The 22,432-nt window shown below is 35.4% G+C and overlaps 1 protein-coding gene across 2 annotated transcripts; it reads left to right on the plus strand.

Moving 5' to 3' along the window:
* The first annotated feature begins 220 nt into the window (after positions 1–220).
* Positions 221–22,432, plus strand: plcd1a (phospholipase C, delta 1a). 2 transcript variants are annotated; one of them, XM_059524630.1, is made up of 15 exons: positions 221–421; positions 6,214–6,372; positions 9,057–9,285; positions 12,224–12,353; positions 12,609–12,837; positions 14,011–14,212; positions 14,626–14,770; positions 15,562–15,714; positions 16,943–17,092; positions 17,520–17,679; positions 17,838–17,954; positions 18,075–18,253; positions 21,598–21,733; positions 21,833–21,982; positions 22,064–22,430. In XM_059524630.1, exons 1-15 carry the CDS (start codon positions 391–393, stop codon positions 22,150–22,152), a joined length of 2,259 nt encoding a protein of 752 aa, XP_059380613.1. In that variant the 5' UTR covers positions 221–390; the 3' UTR covers positions 22,153–22,430. The 2 variants fall into 2 exon arrangements, with proteins under 2 accessions (XP_059380613.1, XP_059380612.1); XM_059524629.1 differs by lacking the exon at positions 221–421 and adding an exon at positions 1,830–1,964 and having other exon boundaries at positions 22,064–22,432.

The raw sequence follows: 22,432 nt of genomic DNA on the forward strand, positions 1-22,432 counted from the left end.
AAATGAATCCAAACCATCTGTAGCCACGGATAATTAAGAGCTCCTTCTGGAAATCACCCAGAAAGCAGACACGTCTCTGAATTAGGCTACACATTAGTCGTATCATAATGGGTGCACACAAATAAAACTTTTCAGGGCATCGTTGAGAAAAACTTGAAAGACCAGTGTTGTTGTGGGTGTTGGCGAATTCTCGATAGTGCGCTAGTAATAGGCGGGTTCCACACACAACAGCGCATTGAACTTCCCTGTCAGTGGATGGTTTAAGGCACGGGCTTTACTCATCCCAGTCAGTATCTGGGCGGCTCTGAGTGGCTTTGGGACGCGAAAGGTCTTTTCCCAACTGGAATATACAACAACTGAAAGCAAACGCTAAATAAAACAGAAAGAATCATGGAAGCCAATGGAAATGCTGGCAAATTCGGTAAGTTTTGCAGTGATGTCATGATTATTCCGCGAGAGTAGTGAATACATTTGATTTAAGAGCCGACATATTCATATGGCTATATGAATACCATAATGTGAACAACTGAATGCTAGCTACAATAACACATACTTTATACAAACCAATTTGCTATGAAACTCAGTTTGTAAGATTACCTTGTTTTTAGCTTTTTCGCGAGGTTCTTTTCACAGTCACGCGGCGTGTAACTTAATGAAATAGTCTAATGACATTTTGTTTATTGCTGCACTGTCAGAACTGCTATTAAATGATGCCTCATAGAACATTTTCCATCACTTCAGGAGTTTGCGGACTTTTCATGTATCTGAGAACTTTAATAGGCTACTCAGCTTTAAAAACAGAGGCATGAGTCCACAATGCAAAGTGCAGCTTACAAACAAATACACTTGGAGTTAATTTAGCTTAGCTGGTGTATGGTTATATAAAACATATTCTTTTTGTGGACCTTCACTTTACACCAACACACATTCAGCATGACGTTACTTATGTCACGCGAGGGAGGATTCCACCAGAAGAAGGCGCCCTATGACAAATTACATTTGAGTTAGTGATTCATCAAAATGACTCGTATATTTGAATCGGTTCCCTAAACGACTCTTTTAGATTTCGCTTACTGATTTCTTCAAATCACATCTACTTTCCATATAGATTGTATGATTATGACTTTAATAAAACTTTAAGAATACAGAACTAGCTAAAAACCGATAACCGTTTATCAACGTTCTCTCTTTGTTAAAGAGTTTAACTCACAAGCTGAACTGAATTGAAAGACATATTGCGCCACTTCAGTTGGTCAGCAGATGTAGATATCCATTTTGAGCACTTTGTCTCGTTTACTAAGAGTCTTGACTCGTTCAGTGAAGGGGGGATGATCCATCACAACCCAACCCGCCTGGAATGCTATTAGTTCGTATTTTTCTTAGCAAATCTGCACTTTACCCTGGAGAAACTTAAGCATACTAAATAGCTAGGAGTCAAACCAGAACGATTCTTCCATTTAAAAGATTCGTTTAAAACCAAATTCTTCCATAAGCGAAAAGCCCCAAAGGAGAAGCTACGTTTGTAGACATCAGGCAAAATGTAACGTTAAAGGTCTCACGGAAACATCTATCAGGGTGACACATAATGGGTTTGTGTTTAAGCAGGCCGAGAAAAAGAAAACCAACATACTGAATAAAGCACGTTGTTATTACAGCATTACAGCTATAGGCTATTTAAATACCACAGTGCATGCCATAACATGCCAGACTTACAGATGCGAAACCCCGAGATAGACAGAGCAAGTGAATCATAAAAACACAACAGGATAATTTTTGCAGGTTTAGAACCCGCCCAGAAAGAGACTTGCAAACGTCATGATTTTCTCGCCTCATGTTATTTTTCTAGACAAACTAAGCCGATTAGCCCATTTCGGCCATGTCTTGTGTGCGTAAACTCCGCGAAAGGACGAAATCCCAGGAGTTAGTTTACAAGATCGTGGCACAAGAGAATGGGAAACGCATAGGTGGGTGTTGCTTTTGTGTCGCGCGCTCGTGCATTAAAAAGCCCCCCGTGGGCGAAACTGCATGAGACTTGTTTAGTCCCAGAAAGTAAAGTTTCCAGCAAAACTGCAATTACAGTTTTGTCACTATTACTGTAAAACCATAAAAAAAAATGGGGTCTCATCTAAACTGGAAAAAGTAAGAGAAAAGCTCGTTCTCACTGTAACAATGGTAATAAAATAACATTTACATAAAGAATTTAAAATAGCATGAAGTTTAGAACGTGCATGTTGATTTTGAGATAAATAGCCTACTGTAAATGTGTCAACCAATCTCTGCTACATCTTCTCGCACAAGTCGGATCAAATCAGACTTTTTGTTTGCTTTAAGAAGCTGCACTCTAAATATTAAGATTAAACTGATTAACACATTGAGAACATTTATAAAATAGGCTACCATGGTGAAAAGGATGTTTATCTGCATGTCACAAACATCTATACAGTTTATTTCATAAAAATGTATGATACACTTTTTTAATATTTGGGATGAGGAATGAGTCAAGGGGATTTTTTCCTGTTCAGCTTTTTGATGTTTTGCTGTATGTTAAATGGCATTCCAGCCAAATACAGCAGAGAAGATCTGTTATGTTCCTTGGGTTTTTTTTTTTTTTTAACTGAAAAAGGAGAGTAGGATTTCACAACTTTTCCAAGGAAATAATGAATGGTTCTGACGGTTGATTTATCACAGTTTAATCTCTGGCTACCTTCTAGTGATGAAAAATCACTAAAAATCAAAAACCTGAAGAAAATAGTGGTACTCAGGGCTCCTTAGATGGAAATTCCAGTTAATGGAAAAAGCCTTGAGGAGTATGATAGTAGCATCAAAACACACACATGAAGTAGCATTATGATAGTCATTTATTTTCCCACTTTGTTGCAGGATCCTGGAACTGAATGTATTTGAATGCTTAAGTTTCTATGTTTACATACATTATAATAATTAAAATAAAGTGCTTTCATGCAAATTTTAATTAAATTGAGTTGCTGCAAAAGTAAATTGAAACGTGTGGTGCAGATCTTAAACATTGTTATTAATGCCATTTAAACGTTGAGTTCACTGTAAGATTCATAAGCGTCCAGTATACGTGTTTAATACTATGCAGAGATGACTAGTTGTTGGAAAATGAATTGGCGTAAAATGGCTAAATGATGATGGCAAACATGTTTACAGAAGATAGTATTTTGAGGCAGTGGAAGGGAGCTGTAAAGATTCAAATGACAAAAAAAAAAAAAACATGTAAACTTCATAATAATGGTTCAACTTGTGCGCTATACTACAAGTCTTTTGTCTGAGGATCAAATCAAAATGTTTGTTTTTGCTTGCTTTGAAAATCTTGCTGTACAGCTGTGGTCACCATTCAAATAACATTTTGTGTTCAATGGACAAATGCAATTTTATTCAGGTTTCAATTCAAGTTAGCAGATAAAAAAGACTCTTTTGACATTTGTTTTAGTTACACACATGCTGAGTTGCATAACACTTTAGTCAGCTGTCTTTGACATGACTCACAAACTTCTAGACATACTGATTTTGAAACGAAATAGTGCACTTGTAAAATAAAAAATAAGAAATTTCAGATTCAAAAATCAGATTTTCATCAGATTGAAGAAATTATGATACATGTACAGTATAACCAGAATATTCAGAATTTGCTTCCGTATTGAACTGATACATTTTACTGTTAATCTGTGCATACATAGTACAGTCGGTGAAAGTCAACTTTGTGTTTTACAAAAGGTCAAAAGGTTGTGCCTTGTATCATCACCTTAAGACCTTTGGTCATCTTCAGAACACAAATTAAGAGATTTTTGATGAAATCCAAGAGCTTTCTGACCCTGCGGAGACAACAACGCAACTGACACGTTCAAGGCCTCGAAGGGAAGTAAGGACATGTTTAAAATAGTCCATGTGTCATCAGAGATGAAACTGTAGAAAAAAATCCTTATTTTAGTTGTTTTGTTTTTTTTCACACAAAACGTTTTCTCGTAGCTTCATAACATTATATGGTTGAACCACTGATGTCACATGGACTATTTTAATGATGTCCTTACTACCTTTCTGGGCCTTGAATGTTGTAGTTCCATTGATATCAATGCAGGGACAGAAAGCTCTTGGATATCATCTTAATCAAAAAATCTTAATTTGTATTCCGAAGATGAATGAAGGGCTTAAGATGAAGTTTTCATTTTTGGGTTAACTATCCCTTTAAATATTTCACTTCAATATACTCAGTAATTTACTAATGCCCAGGTTTGTTTTGGACAGCCTTTAAAAAATGTAATTACATTTTATTTACCCTGTTTGCTGCCTTTAAATTGCTACTGAAGTGAGTGGGAATGCTTTCGAATAGCTTCAACCTGGTATTAGTGATCTCCCTCTCTGCCTTTTATTCCAGCAATGGCACAGCTGAAATCCTCTTTGCAAATCATACCTGGTCCTGTTTCTATAATTTCTTTAAAGATCACAGCAATTAGGAGTCAGAAGAGTATTTGAACTTGGCGGCATTCTAAATACCTCTGGAGTATGATTTGAATGAGATAAAGAGGCACATTTTCCTAAATGTTAAACACCTCACCCTTTTCAAAAATGCTATAACACTAGTATCAGTCATCAAAATAAAACCTTACACACAGAGTTTTCCGAGTAAACACAAGCAACCATTCCAGCACAGAAAATGTTTTCAGCCTAACTTCAAAGGCCTTTCTGAAAATCAGCTCAACTTTTTCCCCATTTCTCCGCCTTCTGCTCGAGTGCAGCCAGAGCCTCATAAACAGCCTCTGTCGTAACAGCTCGTGAAAAAATGCCTGCAATGTTGTGGTTGTGCCCACACCCATGGGTCACAGAAGCTGGAGATATTCATGATTCAACTGTTGGGTAAATTAAGCCCACCATGGCAAAGTTCAACCAAGTGCATTTATCACTCTTATATCAGCACTATGATAACTGGGGGACAACGGCTTTGTGTCTCATCGGGATGTTCAGGCGTTCACAATATTTCGCAATATTTTATCGTTCCAAATTTAGCCACTCCTGAAAAGGAAGTAAAAGCATCTTATGGAAAGACATTGATATGAACTGACTACAACATGCATGCACATACACATTTTTCCATATTACTGCTTTATAGATGCAGTAATCCTTACAAACAATTGAAAATCGATCCCTAAAAATTGCAACACGGATCATATGGCTATTTCAAAAAAAATTGTACCTGGTATATTAATCATATATAAGCTAATTTGCGTATTTTCAAATTGGAATTTTTTTTCAGGATTCTTTGTATATCTTTTTGGATATTTGTACGTGTATGCAAAATAAGTAAAGACTATTTTAAAAGCCATACCTCAAAAAACAAATATAATGTTCTTCTTCTTTTCGAATATGTAATTTAATTATTTTAAACTAAAAACATGTGAAGCATAGAATGTATTAACACAAGAATCTCTGTGAGTGATGCAAATGATTTTATTGCTAATCTTTACTCAATCAGCATTGTGGTTCCAGCAAGAAAAGATAACCACAATATCATTGCAATATCGAATAAATGCTGTGTGGGTGGATAAATGCGGTCAATACGTGTCACTTTTATCTTTTAACTATGAGTACTATTTATGCAACTTTAATAAAGTGTCAAAAATCAATACATTACTTTATAAACTGAATTAAATAAGGCAAAATTATATACTGTATACTGTTTATATTGTTCAAACTTAAAAACTAGAAACTAATTACTGAAAGGGAACAATTCTAGGAATTTACCAACAATTAGAATGGTTAAACATATCATTTATTTTCATGAAAGTAAAAACTCAATGATTTGGACTTTATTGTGGGTAGATACAGCATGAAAGAGTATAAAAGAAAATCTTGGTGCATTTACAGTAACCTTTACCATACTTAAAGCTCACCCAGCAGGTTTTGACCTTGAGCAAAGCCAAAGTGTAAATTCAGCAAGTCCATTTCTGCTTTTGTCTGGAGAGAGGTGTGTCAGGGAATTGGTATTAATGAAACCGTGCATGTAATCTTTTTTAATAGTTCTGACCTTTACGTGAATCAGCATTGACCCCAGGTATTTTTGACTTTGGTTCTATATTTAGACTTCCAAAGTTCTTATAAATTGAGATACTTTGACCGTGGACTTCGAACATTTTATGACCTTTGTGAACTCCATTCATACTGATGCCTGAACTTGACTTTTGTTTTGTCCTTTAGGTCTGGAGGGAGACCCAGACCTGCAGTTTTTGCTGAATGGTGGAGACCTACTAAAGGTGAAGTCCAAGTCATGGAGAAAGACCCGCTGCTTTCGGCTGAATGAAGACTGCAAGACAGTGTGGCAACAGACCAACAAGACTTTCAAGAGTGACTCCAGCTGTAAGTGTCTCTGCTGTCCCTTTATTCTGTGTCTGTTTGAAAGAGGTAAGGAGAACAGGACTTGGTCATATCATGAAGAATCAGATTTTACTTGAAACAATAGATCTCTGTATAATAAGCAAAACACTGCACATTTGTGAATACAACTAAGCTGCCACTTATTTAAAATAGAAAACGCTTAACCTTGTATAATTTCCTTTCAAGAAATGATCTCATGCTGACATCAGCAAGCCTCACATCAAATGGCTTTCAGAAATTTCTCCACCTTATGATGGGACAAAATGCAAACCAAGATTTTATGTCGAATACAGTAAATAAATAAAAAGGCTGGGTTTTCACAGCCAGGGTCACAAACAGTTAGACCTGTCCTTCACTTTCCTTTTTTTTCCACCTGCAAGGCCACAAAAGTCTTTGAGTTGGGTGGAAAGGAAACATCTCTGACAAAATGACCAGAGAGGAGGGGAACAAAATTTTGTGGTGATATTAAATCTTTTTCCCACATGTTGTCCTCTTAGTTTCCGGCCTGGTTCCTCCTGGCCAAAGGCCTCAGACCAGACCTCTTTATCTGTGGTCTGCCAGACTGTGGCTGCCTCCTCTTTGTCCTGCATGTGTGTGATTAAGTAAACCAGGACCAAACAAAATCAAAGGATTCTAGTGAAAACACCAGATATCAGCAGGGAAGCCCTCGGGTCTGTTCACATGATATTTTCACCCATTAGTTGGGTGTTTTGACAGGCTTTTAACTCCCATTGGCCAAGAATAATGATTGGATGCATTGCACATGTAGTCGAAGCATTCTGGCCTCTTTTTATGTTCTCAAAACAATGACATAAATGGCTGAAAATGTATCTCAAAACATATATTAAGCCAAGTAGGATTTCTCTAAGTATTGAAAAGTTACAGATTGATTTAGAGACTTGCCATTGGCGCTAATAATTGAATCTATAAAATATTGGCTAGTTAACCATTTAAATGAGAGAAGACAAGGGGATAATGTTTTTATGCACAGGAAGTGAGGTTCTTATTATCTTATAGAGATGCTGCCACGTTTATCTCAAGTTAAATGGACTTGAAAGGGCAGGAAACAAACTGAGGAAACATAACAGATTGTTTTTATCAAACACTAGTGCTGATGCAGTAAAACTATCCAGAAATGGGACAATGACCATGTTCGTCTTTTAAAAACTGTTGGACAAAGACAGTTTGAATGAAACATCAACCACAGGCCTGTGTGATGCCCCGTTTCATAGTTTGACGCTATTATCTGTGCAACAATGAACAGATTTTGCCCCTGTTTGTCAAGAGTTTATTATTCCCGCCTCTAGCAGAACACAATGAGAGGTCACTTGGTCAACATCCCACCACTGTAACATACAACAGAGGTCATATAAGGCAAAATCAGACTAGTAAGAGCCCTGATATGTGTTTAAAAGCTCTTGTTAGCACATCAGAATTGCTATTTTTAGTATTAAACTTTACTGCCTAAAATAGCTCCTCCTTGACATCAATTAGGCTCAAATAGGGCGGCTCAGGGGATCTGAGAAAAAGCACCAGACAGGACATATTTTGGAAATGAGAAGTGTGTAATCTTTGCATCATCATCACTACATTAAATCTGCACCATCAAATCAAAAAAAGATCAATCCGCTTCACCTTAAAAAATATGTTGGTGCAATTATGTCACTGTTTTCATAATGAAGAAGTATTTCAGACACTGTGTTTTATATAATACATGAAATGCAACAATAATTATCTGACAAAATCAGAAAGCAGAGGTCAGAATTTGGCCAAGCACAATGTTTCCTTTCTGTCAGCTTGTTTGAGTGGAATCTGAAGGATGCTAGACTTGCTTTTGACACTGCTTTCTTTCACCAGTTCACTTGAGATCGGGTGTTATCCAAATAGTTCTCCTACGGTCCCCATATTTGTCTTTGTGAGCGTGTGCCACGTCTAAAACAGCTAATTATCTCCAGCTGTGCTTTTTCGACATATTCCAGAAATACTGTACAAATAAGCTCTTCTTTTTCATCAAATGGTCAGTGAAAGAAAGCCCTCAATCTTTGGAGAATGTAATACAGTACATCTGTCAAAAGGTTAAATTACGTATTACATGAACTAGATACAGTTTTGTACCTTTATTTATTTGATTTGGTAATTTTCTATAAATTTTATAATTTTCTTACATTTGAAATACATTGATAAAAAAAATTAACTACAAATTCATTTATAGCAATAACAAAAATGTATAAATTAGTTAAGTATTAAAAATGAATTCTATATAATTTTACATGAAAATTGTGATTTTAGAAGTACAGTCGAGAAGAAATTTCTAATTCATTACTGGATTGCTTACAACCCTCTTAGAGATAACATACTGATCCATTAATTTTTTTAAATGGATGGACCCTCTTGCACTTCTGTGTCTTTTGGTGCTTTGGAAGATTTTAGATGTCAAAATATACTCTTGAAATAATGCAGCACTGCATGTACAGACCTGCATATCAAACAAGCCTAGAAATAATGTGTCTCTTTGACTTCAGGCTGTTGTTTTGTTGTAAATCACTTTTCAGATGTTTCTCTCATCAATCCGTCAACAGATTTCTTGTGAAAGGCAGATTTATTAACAAAAGGTTCAAAATGCTGTCGGATTAATAATAATAAAAAATCTCTCTGCTCTTTTCCAGTCAGTCTCGAGGACGTTGATTCGGTGAGGTATGGCCGTCAGACTGAAGGGCTGCAGAAGTACACTGACTCCTCAGTGGACGACCGCTGCTTCTCCATCATCTTCAAAGGCCGACGGAAGAATCTGGACTTGATCGCCTCATCTAAAGAGGAGGCCAAGAGATGGGTCAGAGGTCTGGAGAAGATCCTGACTGGCATGCACAGCCTCAACCGACAGCAGAACAGTGAACAGTATCCTTGAACATCCATTCCAGTTTCTCAGCACTATTCAATTCAAATCAATTCAAGTTTATTTGTATAGCGCCTTTTACAATACAAATCGTTACAAAACAACTTTACAGAAAATTACGTTTCTACAATATTTAGTAGTAGCTTATAAGTGGTGACTGTCAATCCTGATGTAAATCCCGTGGCAAAACAGAGAAACAAATAGAGACATCATTAGCGTAGCTGCTGTTCCAACAAAGTAAAACTAATTAGTTCAACCCAAACTAAAGAATAAGAATGCGAATTTAATCAGATGCAACTACACTCACAATTTAAGAAAAACATTATTCGAATGCTTGGCGAAAGAGATGTGTTTTTAATCTAGATTTAAATAGAGAGAATGTGTCTAAACCCCGAACATTATCAGGAAGGCTATACCAGAGTTTAGGAGCCAAATGTGAAAAAGCTCTCCCTCCTTTAGTGGACTTTGATATCCTAAGAACTACCAAAAGTCCAGCGTTTTGTGAACTTAGGGAGTGAAATGGATTGTAACGTGGTATAAGGCTAGTTAGGTACGCAGGAGCTAAACCATTTAGGGCCTTATAGGTAAGTAATGATAATTTGTAACTGATACGGAATTAAATAGGTAGCCAGTACAGAGACTGTAAAAGTGGGGTAATATGATCATATTTTCTTGACCTGGTAAGGGCTATAGCTGCTGCATTTTGGACTACGTGTAGCTTGTTTATTGAGGATGCAGGACAACCACCTAGAAGTGCATTAAAATAGTCCAGTCTAGAGGTCATGAATGCATGAACTAGCTTTTCTGCATCAGAAACAGGTAACATGTTTCGTAGCTTGGCAATGTTTCTAAGATGGAAGAAAGCAGTTTTTGTAACATGGGAAATGTGATTTTCAAAAGACAAGTTGCTGTCTAATATAACACCCAGATTTCTGACTGTAGAGGAAGTAGCAGTACATCCGTCTAGTTGCAAATTTTAATCTACGAGATTCTGTTTACTGTTTTTTGGTCCAATAATTAATATCTCTGTCTTATCCGAATTTAATAAGAGAACATTATTGGTCATCCAATCTTTTACATTTTTAACACACTCTGTTAGCTTAGATAATTTAGAAGTTTCATCTGGTCTCATTGAGATATATAGCTGAGTATCATCAGCATAACAGTGGAAACTAATCCCGTATTTTCTAATAATATTACCAAGGGGTAACATGTATATTGAAAATAGAAGGGGACCTAGGACGGATCCTTGTGGCACTCCATATTTTACTAGTGATAGATGAGATGACTCCCCATTTAAATAAACAAAATGGTAGTGATCAGACAGGTACGATCTAAACCATCTTTGAGCCTGCCCTTGAATACCTGTATAGTTTTGTAATCGATCTATGAGTATGTCATGATCTATGGTGTCGAACACAGCAATCAAGATCAAGTAAAACTAGCAATGAGATGCAGCCTTGATCTGACGCAAGAAGCAAGTAATTTGTCATTTTTAACAAGTGCAGTTTCTGTGCTATGGTGGGGCCTAAAACCTGACTGAAATTCTTCATACGGATCATTTTTTTGCAGGAAGGAGCTCAATTTAGCAGACACAACTTTTTCTTAAATTTTAGACATAAATGGAAGTTTTGAAATAGGCCTATAATTTGCCAGTTCACTAGGATCTAGTTTTGGTTTCTTAATAAGAGTCAATATTTGAATCAGGTGGCGTCTGGTTATTTGTTAATTTAGCCACTGTGCTAAATAAAAACCTTGGATTGTTTTGGTTATTTTCTATGAGTTTGTGGATATGCTCTGCCCTGGCAGTTTTTAGAGCCTGTCTATAGCTGGACATGCTGTTTTTCCATGCAATTCTAAAAACGTCCAAGTTAGTTTTTCTCCATTTGCGTTCAAGACTACGAGTTTCTTTCTTGAGAGAGAGTGAGTATTACTGTTATACCATGGCACAGTACGTTTTTCTCTAACTTTTTCAATTTGATGGGGGCAACAGCTTCTAATGTATTAGAGAAAATAGTGCCCATGTTGCCAGTCATTTCATCTAGTTCATGTGTATTTTTGGGTACAAAAAGCAGTTGAGATAGATCAGGCAGGTTATTTGCAAATCTGTCTTTGGTGGCTGGAACAATAGTTCTGACCAGACGGTAACGCTGAGTCATATAGTTAATATCAGTGATACACAGCATGCACGATACAAGGAAATGGTCTGTAACATCATCACCTTGAGGTACGATATCTATATCAGTAAGATCGATTCCATGCAATATAATTAAATCTTAAATTAAAACGATGAGTGGGCCCAGTGACATTTTGCTTGACTCCAAAAGAGTTTATTAGGTCAGTAAACTCAAGTCCTAATGCATCATTTGTATTATCAAAGTGAATATTAAAATCTCCCATGATTAACGCTTTATCAACTGTAACCAGAAGGTCTGAGAGGAAATCTGCAAATTCTTTTTAGGAATTCTGTATACAGCCCTAGTGGTCTATACACAGTAGCCAGAGCAAGAGATACTGTACATTAGATTTCTTCTGCATGTCTGACAGTGTTTAAGCAGAAGTATTTCGAATGAGTTAAACCTGTATCCTGTTTTCTGGGTAACATTGAGAAACAATATTATATTGCAATTAACATCGATTTAACATATTTAGTTCACATATCATCTCAAAGTGACATGTATTTCATATATAGGGTTAAGGTTTGGGTTAGGATTCAGTTTAAGGATGTTTGCTTGTATTTTCTAAATAATTTTATACATAATTTAGTGTTATTATTAAAAGTACATGTATTATGTGTAACTGTCACCTCAAATATATACTTTTTTGCACTAAAAGTACTACGTGTAAAATGTGCAATAAGCATTGATATAAACCTTTTTTATAAGTAGAAAAGATCTAGCTAGAAAACTGAAATATTCAGTCCTTACATCAGACAAAAAGCTGGTTCTATAGCTGCATGCGCAAGGCAGACAAGAATGCAGACAACAAAATGTCCTTGAAGGAGCTGAAGCATTTCCTACGTCAGATCAATATAGAGGTGGACGACAGTTACGCTGAGATGCTTTTCAAGGTGAGAGACAAATCATAAATATATTGTTTGCATTTTAACTTGTGTGAGAAGCTTATAGCAATTTTTATGTACGAGTCTACAAGTTCAAGAATCTACACAATATCATATAAAACAATTTGTTTAAATTGCTTTTGAGCTCACTGGCTCATTTAAGTCTCCTGAAATATATATACAAAAAGTTATCCTATTAAATGTCCCACAGAACTGGTTTATTTATTGATTGATTGATGCATTTTTTGCTATTTAATATTGCAGAGATGTGACACATCAAACTCAGGCACTCTGGAGGGATCTGAGATTAAATACTTCTACGATTTACTGACTTACCGGGAGGAAATTGATGTGATCTATGGGAAGTACGCTAATACTAATGGACAGATGAGCTCCGGCGACCTGTTGAACTTTCTCCAAAAAGAGCAGAGGGAGTCCGTGTCTTTGGAGTATGCAAAGAAGCTCATTGAGAAATATGAGGTGGATGAGACAGGTACGCACACTTTAATTTACCAAAGCAATACATCAGTTAACTGTTACCTCTAAAGATATTAATAGCTGCATTAATAGGAAACATTCGACTGATCAAAAGTGTTTTGTTTTTTTTACTTTCTAATTTTTTGCAAAAATTTTAAGCAGAACAGCTATTTTTAAATATTAATAAAAATTAGTGCTGGAAAACGATTATTCGCAATTAATCGTATCCAAAATAAAAGTTTACTTAGTATATTACTAAATATACACTGTACACACTCATATATTATGTATATATAAATACAAACACATGCATGTATACATTTAAGAAAGATATGCTAAAATATGTTTATATATTAAATGTATTTTATATAATATACAATATGATAATATAAATATATATACATGTAAATATTTTCAAACTATAAACTTTATGTGTGTGTGTATTTATATATAGATAATAAATAAAAACAGTACGCACACATATAGTGTGTAAACAAATCTTTTATTTTCGAAGTGATTAATCGCGATTAACAGCGCTAATAAAAATAAATGTTTTTTTGTTGCAAATCATCATAGAATAGAATTTCTGAAGGATCATGTGACACTGAAGTCTGGTGTAATGAAATCTGAAAATTCTGCTTTGATCACAGGAATAAACTACATTTTAAAATGTAGTAAAGAATTTTTTTTTTAAAGTTTAATATATAATATAATTTGGATAATAGAGATAAACATTGTATAACAAACTATAAATAGTTATGCTCACATCCAAAGTGCTCTTCAAAGATGTCATCAAGGCCATCAAAGAATATACTTTCAAAGTGAGTGAAAAATTGTGGTCAACTAATAAAGCCCACTGCTTTGGACATGATTAATCGCGATTAATCGTTTAACAGCACTAATAAAAATAAATGTTTTAAAAATAAATAGAATAACATTTCTGAAGGATCATGTGACACTGAAGACTGGCGTAATGAAATTTGACAATTCAGCTTTGATCACAGGAATGAACTACATTTTAAAATGTAGTAAAAATTTGGATAATAGACTATAGACATTATATAACAAACTATAAATACACAATAGTGAATTACTCCATCAAAATAGCAGGTGCATCATGTAACAAAATATAAGTAACATATTTTTACAATACATTTTAGTGTATTACAGTGTTTTTACATTTACCCAGCCAAACAGAACATGTACATGAGCAAAGATGGTTTCCTGATTTACCTGAACCATGAAGAGGGCTCCATCTTTAACCCCGCCCACAAACCTATATACCAAGACATGCATCAGCCGCTCAACCATTACTTCATTTCCTCTTCCCACAACACCTATCTGATGGAGGACCAGCTGAAGGGGCCTAGCAGCACAGAAGCCTATATCAAGTATGAACATGTCTGCTTTCACTAGAAGTCTCAATAGCTGTGCATTAATACATTAAGCATTCATCCATAAGCAGTGTAAGAAAATAGTTGGGTAACACTTTATTTCGCTAGTCCACTTTAGACATTCTACTAACAGTAAGTAACTTTGCAACTGCATGTCAACTTGGAGTTAGTAGAGTATTAGTAGAATGTCTCCTTAATATCTTCTCTTTCTTTGTTAACTTATTCAACTAAACCTAAACCTACCCTAAATCTAATCTGAGAATTAGTAGACAAGTAGTTGCAATAAATGAGATTTAGTTGATATGTAGTTGACATGTAGTTACAAAGTTACTTATAGTTAGTAGAAAATGTGTAATGTAAATGTCTAAAGTTTACTATCAAAAGTGTAACCAATAGTTGTTGTCTTTTAGAGCGCTGATAAAGAGCTGTCGCTGTGTGGAGCTGGATTGCTGGGATGGTGCAAACGGAGAGCCGGTCATTTACCACGGCCATACGCTCACATCCAAAGTGCTCTTCAAAGATGTCATCAAGGCCATCAAAGAATATGCTTTCAAAGTGAGTGAAAAAAGGTGGTTAAATAATAATGCCCACCGCTTTCAATGTGTGAGCTTTCAATCTATGTCCATCAACAAAAAGATGTTTTGAGTCTGCTCACTTATGTATGGTACCCAAAGTTTTTTGGAGCAAGTTACTTCAAATGTTCAAAATTAGAATGTACAAGCTTTTGTATCAGGTTTTTATGTAGAAAATAGGAGCAGAAAACGGTACAATAAGATTTGTTAAGTGTTAAGAAGTGTTAAGAAGTCGAACAGCCAGCATGTCATAAACATTAACATTTACACACAGGACAAATGGGTAACGAATGCGTTGCAGGTGCAGAAAGAAGTAAATAATGTTTTTGTGTGTTGTTCTGAAAATAAAGTTAGCTTTAGCTGCATGTCATATTATTTATTACTGTTGTTTCACACCAGAATCCATTCAGTATTCATGTATCTTGTATAACAGGCTTTTATGTTACACATTAATTAATCAACAATAATACATTATTTATTTGAGAAAATATCACAAAACAATGAATAAAGGCCATTATCATAAATAATTAGGAGTCTGCTCTTACTGGCTGATTTGAGAAACTAAAAGAACGAAACTCTTAGTGACTAGTTCTCCAAATAAAAAGGAGGTATGTATGTGTCCAACACAATTTGACAACAGACAATTTGATTGGCTCTTTTTGGGCTGTCAGTCATGTATCTATCATAAAGTCAATTGGAGGTTGTGATGACTGATAAAAGCAGCTTTTTGTGGATTATGAAAACTACACTAAACTACACTTTTTGCTACACTAGACCTCACAGTATCCAGTGATCCTGTCTTTAGAGAACCATTGCTCCACAGAGCAGCAGAAGATCATGGCCAATTACTTAACCTCCATCCTGGGCAGTGCTTTGCTCACTCAAGCCCTGGGGCATCAAATGCCCAACACTTTTCCAGGACCCGAGGTAAGACCACTAAAAATAACACACTTGGAAGTTGCTGCACCAGTGCACTGTAAAGGTTTTTCTTTCTTTCGTATTATTTGTGATTTCTTTGCAAATAAATGTTTTGAGTGAAATTTGTTGCTTTTTCAGTTCTTGTTCTGTTGTAAAGAAATTATTCTACATATCGCCACCTGGTGGATAATAGATACTGTTTTCTAAAACTAAACCAGCTACATAAACCCTTCTTTTCACCACACCCCACTTTCCTCGGATGACTTCCTCGTCATCCCTGCAATCTTCCTGTTTACTTCTGTATCCACGAATTCAAATAGCTGAAGACCGAGGAAGTAATTATCAGTTGAGCTACGACTACATGGGAAAACTTTTTTCTTTTTTTTAACACTTCCTGATGATTCACCAAAACACTCGCCAAGCTTTTGAGCTGCAAATGACAAGACTGTGCAAGTTCAGACTGGCAGGATTCAAATTGCTTGTTTTGGTTGTGAGGTGGGAGGGGCTTCTGAGAAATGTCAAAATTGGAATCCATGCAGCTGGATCAGTTTTGAATCTGATCCTTACGATGACATTTGAATCGAGTTATAGCCCTGAGCTTTGTTTCGTATTGAAAAGTTCTGCCAGTTTCTCTGAATAACATTATGGCAGGATGGTAATCAAAGGTGATTCTAGTATTACAGCCTGAGGGCGGCTCAGCCATGAACTCCCACCCTCACATAAACACAGCAAGCAGAGAAACAATAAGGAACGCATCGTCTTTCAGATCCATTTGCAATATGTGAAAGCTATCTAGAATTTCTCTCACAAAACTTCTACCCAATCCTGTTTTTTTTTTCATCAAGGCTGTATTTATTAAAGTTTAGAATAAAATAATGTTGTTTTTTAATTTTATTTTAAAATATAATTTATTCAGATGATGATGAAGCTGAATATTCAGTGTCACATGATCCTTCAAAAACCATTCTAATATGCTGATTTGAAAAAATAAAATGCATTTTTGTTTATGCAAAATGCATATGCATTTTTTTTCATGATTCTTAGATGAACTTTAAGTTCAAAATAACAGCATTTATTTGAAAGAGAAAGTCTTTACTGTAACTTTTGATCAGTTTTACTTGTCCTTGCTGTATAAATGCATTAAAATTCTTCACAGAAATTTCTGAACAGTAGTGTATATAACATTTCAATGCATAATCAGATCTTATTTCAAAGTTGGATCTGTTTATGTTTGTAGGAGCTGAAAGGACGTTTCCTGATCAAGGGCAAGCGTTTGAACAAACTGGATGCGGCATTCAACAACAACGCCACAGAGGACGTGGACAGTGTGTCGGAGGAAGACGAAGCTGCTGAACTCAAAGAGGGTGAACAGAAACCAAAGGAAAAGGTGTGTAAAAACTGTTCAGTCATACAAAGAACAATAACCAAACAGCAGCTGACATGAGTTGAACCTGTATTAAACATTATCAGTAAAGGAGAAAACTTCAAAGCACAGCACAAAATATGATTTAAATCGAATGAATAAAATGTTTATTTTCAGACCACTGCTCTTTCTTTGAAGTGTAAACTGGAAAACAGGTTTTCAAAAATGTTTCACAAAGCACACTTAGGTTCGTGGAGTTTATTTGCATACACAAAGCTGTGGTAGATAAGGTTGAGTTCAAATCGGCACACTGTCAGACATTCCCACAAAAACCCCATTCAAATCACGAGACAGACAACAGATTTGTTCTGCTTATTTGGCATGTCTTCGTCATTGCATGTGTAAAGTTATGCCCAACTGTAACCAAACTGTATTTCTGATTGTGTTGTAGGGTTCCAAAAAGATCAAGCTGGCTAAGGAGCTGTCAGACCTGGTCATCTACTGCAAGAGTGTCCATTTCAGCAACTTCGAGCATTCAAGAGATAACCAGGCTTTCTATGAGATGGCCTCCTTCAAGGAGAGCAAAGCAATGAACCTGGCAGAAAACTCAGGTAAACCAGGGTGTTGCCAACTTCCAGGTTGGCTTACAAGAATATGTCATAACTGCAGCACTCCTTAAACTAAAGAAAAACAGGAAAAAAAGAAAGACCTAAAATATGAGTGATGTTGCCAGATATACTCAAATAACACATTTTATGATTTCTTGAAGCTACGGCATTTATTCATCACAACATGGATAAGCTGAGCAGGATCTACCCAGGCGGCTCCAGAACCGATTCATCCAACTACAATCCGGTGCCACTGTGGAACGGCGGCTGCCAAATAGGTGCAAAGCCCTCGTGATATGAGATAATATTAGTCTGATGCAGTTCAGAAAGCCTGATTATAATCTGCATGTGCTTTTATTCACCACTTAACATGTTTTTATCTCTCAAATTGTCTGTAGTGGCTCTAAACTTCCAGACTCCTGGTAAGGAGATGGATCTGAATCAGGCCCGCTTTCTACCTAATGGCAAGTGTGGCTATATACTGAAGCCAGAGTTTCAGAGGGACCCTGCCTCACAGTTTGACCCGAAGAACCTCAAAGTAGGCCCCTGGCTGAAGAGAAAGATCTTGCATGTCATGGTGAGATAAAAAAGATAAATAAATAAAAATAAGATGAATATATATTAAAATTCTGCCTGATACAATAAATAACATATATAAGAAAATTAAATCAGTCAAAATAAATAATGAATATATCTTTTTATTTCTTTAAAAATGAATCACTAAAAGCTGAAATCCAGTCATTTTTAAATGCTACGAGGGAATTTAGGCATAACAACATTATAATCTACATTATGAATTTTGTTTTTGATGATTTCTTTATTTAATAAAATATATTTTTAAAAATCTAGATTTTTAATGCTACTAGTGCATTTAGGCATAACAACATTATAGTATACATTATGAAAAATTTATCTTGATTTTGAGGTTTGCTATATGATTACGTTTAAGTGTTATTCTGGGCCGGGTTTCCCAAAAGCTTCGTAAGCCTAAGAAGTTCGTAAAAACGGTCGTACGACTGATCTTAATATTACGGTCTGTTTCCCAAAAGCATCGTAACTTAAGTAGCACTTGAAAATCATCGTAGATCTACGAGTGCTCTGGAGTAATCGTTAAGCCCTAAGTGCATTGTAAGAAAACAGATTTATGCAGTCACCTGCAGGACAATCGGCAGATTACACCTTTAACTTGATTCAAGCGCAATGTGATTATAATATAAGGATTTGATTGTGCTTTATTGTACACTTTATGACTCGTTTTCTTATTTTTGTTTTATTAATTTATAAATGAAATAATTAGGCAGAAATATAGAAATACATATTTAAATTAAATGACTGAATAAAAAAAGAATTTAAAAAAAATGAATAAAATAAGTAATGTAGGAAATGTTTCAAAGACTGGGGGGAAAAAAATGTCAATGACTCTGCTGAAGTGCACGAAAACCAGTTATGTATTTGATCCGAAATAACGTCTCACTCTCTCTCTCTATACTGTGTATAAATAAATTTAATTTAAATAATTGTATGCATTTAGCAGATGCTTTTATCTGAAGCGACTTACAATGCATTCAGGCTAACATTTTTTACCTAACATAATATATAAATATATAAAGTATATAAAGTATATTATATATTATTATGTAAAGTATAATATTATAGACTATAATATAATATTTTATTGTTCAATTCAATTCAATTCAAGTTTATTTGTATAGCGCTTTTTACAATACAAATCGTTACAAAGCAACTTTACAGAAAATTATGTTTCTACAATATTTAGTAGTAGCTAGTAGTTTGTGCACGTTTGACAGGATTTTAGAAAAATAAAAATAATAATAATAATAATAATACAAGACGTAGTCAGCTAGATGATGAACTATCAATATTATTAATTAATAGTAATTATAGGATGCAGTCACACATGTAGCAATAATTGTTAGTTCTGTTTGTTGATTCAAGATTAGGATCATCTGGGGTCCTCTGAGGGTCAGCATCATCTCTTCTCAGGTGTTCTGGATCCAGACTGGAGCTTGTGTAAATCCTAGTTACCACGGGATGTAAATCCCGTGGCAAAACATAGAAACAAAATAGAGACATCATTAGCATAGCTGCTGATCCAACAAAGTAAAATTAGTTTAACCCAAGCTAAAGAATAAAAATGCAGATGCAACTACACTCACAATTTAAGAGATACATTATTCGAATGCTTGGCGAAAGAGATGCGTTTTTAATCTAGATTTAAACAGAGAGAGTGTGTCTGAACCCCGAACATTATCAGGAAGGCTATTCCAGAGTTTGGGAGCCAAATGTGAAAAAGCTCTACCTCCTTTAGTGGACTTTGCTATCCTAGGAACTACCAAAAGTCCAGCGTTTTGTGACCTTAGGGTGCGTGATGGGTTGTAGCGTGGTAGAAGGCTAGTTAGGTACGCAGGAGCTAAACCATTTAGGGCCTTATAGGTAAGTAATGATAATTTGTAACTGATACGGAACTTAATAGGTAGCCAGTGCAGAGACTGTAAAATTGGGGTAATATGATCATATTTTCTTGACCTGGTAAGGACTCTAGCTGCTGCATTTTGGACTACCTTTAGCTTGTTTATTGACGAAGCAGGACAACCACCTAGAAGTGCATTAAAATAGTCCAGTCTAGAGGTCATGAAAGCATGAACTAGCTTTTCTGCATCAGAAACAGATAACATGTTTCGTAGCTTGGCAATGTTTCTAAGATGGAAGAAAGCAGTTTTTGTAACATTGGAAATATGATTTTCAAAAGACAAATTGCTGTCCAATATAACACCCAGATTTCTGACTGTAGAGGAAGTAACAGTACATCCGTCTAGTTGCAGATTGTAATCTACAAGATTCTGTGTGGTGTTTTTTGGTCCAATAATTAATATCTCTGTCTTATCCGAATTTAATTGGAGAAAATTATTTGTCATCCAATCTTTTACATTTTTAACACACTCTGTTAGCTTAGATAATTGGGAAGTTTCATCTGTATATGAAACTGAGTATCATCAGCATAACAGTGGAAGCTAATTCCGTATTTTCTAATAATATTACCAAGCCAGGGCCGTATTGTGTAACAGTTATTATATCCAAGTTGTCTGTCTGGACCACAGCATTAGGTTAACGTCAATAAACGATCGTGTACTACAATTAAGAGCCATTCTATAAGGCGACATTTCAGCACTTGACAAACGGATAGCGACTCCTAAGTAGCACTTAAAGCACAGCTACGTGCAACTGTGTTAAGTGCATTGTTGGGAAACGCACGTGAAACAATAACGAACGATCGCAAAATTACTCGTATAAATGCTCTTAAGCTCTAAGATCAATCGTTATCGGGAAACCCGGCCCTGGCTGATTCAATAAATAAAATAAATTAATGAATACATTAAAAATTTAATTTGTTATATATATTTTTTTGTTTTAATAATTTAAAAAAAAAATTTAATTAAAAATGAATCAATAAAATCTAAAATTCAAGTGAATTTAGTCACCATGACATTAGGTTGTGATGCATAAATTCACTTGTAGCATTAAAAATCTAGATTTAGATTTTAGCTTTTTAGTAATTAATTTTTCATAAAAAAATATATATATATATTGTATTAAACAAAGAAATCATCAAAAAAAAACAATTCATAATGTACATTAAAAATAAAGTCTTTTCATTAAAAATTTATCAGTAAAAGCTGAAATCCAATTGTTTTTAATTGCTACAAGTGAATTTAGGCATCACAACATTATAATATTCAATATAAGAAATATAAGAAAAATAAATATTCATTTTGAGGTTTGATCAAGACATTTAAGCGTGTTATTAAATTATGGTAATGATATGTCATTCATCCCTAAACCAAATGCAAACCTATCTAAACCAATGCAAACAGCGACCAATTCTTGTATGTGTCTGTTCAGATCATATCAGCCCAGCAGCTGCCTAAGATCAATAAAGACAAAGAGAAGTCCATTGTGGACCCTCAGGTCAGGGTGGAGATCTACGGTGTGCCCGACGACAACGCCAGCAAACAGACACACCACATTGACAACAATGGCAAGTGTCTACAGTCCATTTACACTAATGCAATGAACAAATGCTTTTTGTGTAAATTTTTTACCAAAGTGTAGGTCACTGAAGTGTTTTTTGTCACAGGTTTCAATCCTCAGTGGAACGCAAGGTTCCAGTTCACGATTCACGTGCCGGAACTGGCTTTGGTGCGGTTTGTGGTGGAGGACTACGACGCTGCTTCCCATAATGACCTGGTTGGCCTGTACACTCTGCCCTTCACCAGCATGCAGAATGGTGAGCTAGTGAAAATAAGCGAGAAATTGTTGTGCAGTTATTGTGAATTTGTTCACCATAAATCCTATCTTCTGTCTTCAGGATACCGCCATGTGCCTCTGCTCACGAAGACAGGAAATCTCATTCCTTCAGCGGGACTGTTTGTACACATCATGGCTCTCGATGGCTAATAAACTCCAACATTCCCCTCAGTCTTCACAGTGTCAAAGTGTGCAGATCACTGAACAAGACAATCAGCTAAACTGTCCTCTGCAAACACTTTTAGGATAAGATTTTCCTAATGATAAGGACATTTCCTTCTTACCTTATGAGTTCAGACATGTACCTTAAAAAGCTTCATGGAATTAGTGCATGCGGTTCATTTTTGAATAACAGGTGGGGTAAAAAAAAACTGTGACTTAAATTTTTTTTTTTCCATAGCACGCAAATTGAATACATTTAAACAAAAAC

Source organism: Carassius carassius, chromosome 35 (assembly GCF_963082965.1).
Source record: "Carassius carassius chromosome 35, fCarCar2.1, whole genome shotgun sequence".
NCBI classification, from domain to species: Eukaryota; Metazoa; Chordata; class Actinopteri; order Cypriniformes; family Cyprinidae; genus Carassius; species Carassius carassius.

Bases quoted from the DNA above. Each gene is read 5' to 3' on its own strand.
- plcd1a (XM_059524629.1), top strand. From the start codon at position 1,877: ATGTCTTGTGTGCGTAAACTCCGCGAAAGGACGAAATCCCAGGAGTTA. The intron at 17,093-17,519 runs GTGTGTAAAAAC...ATTGTGTTGTAG, and splicing joins AACAGAAACCAAAGGAAAAG to GGTTCCAAAAAGATCAAGCT. The intron at 21,983-22,063 runs GTGAGCTAGTGA...TTCTGTCTTCAG, and splicing joins CTTCACCAGCATGCAGAATG to GATACCGCCATGTGCCTCTG.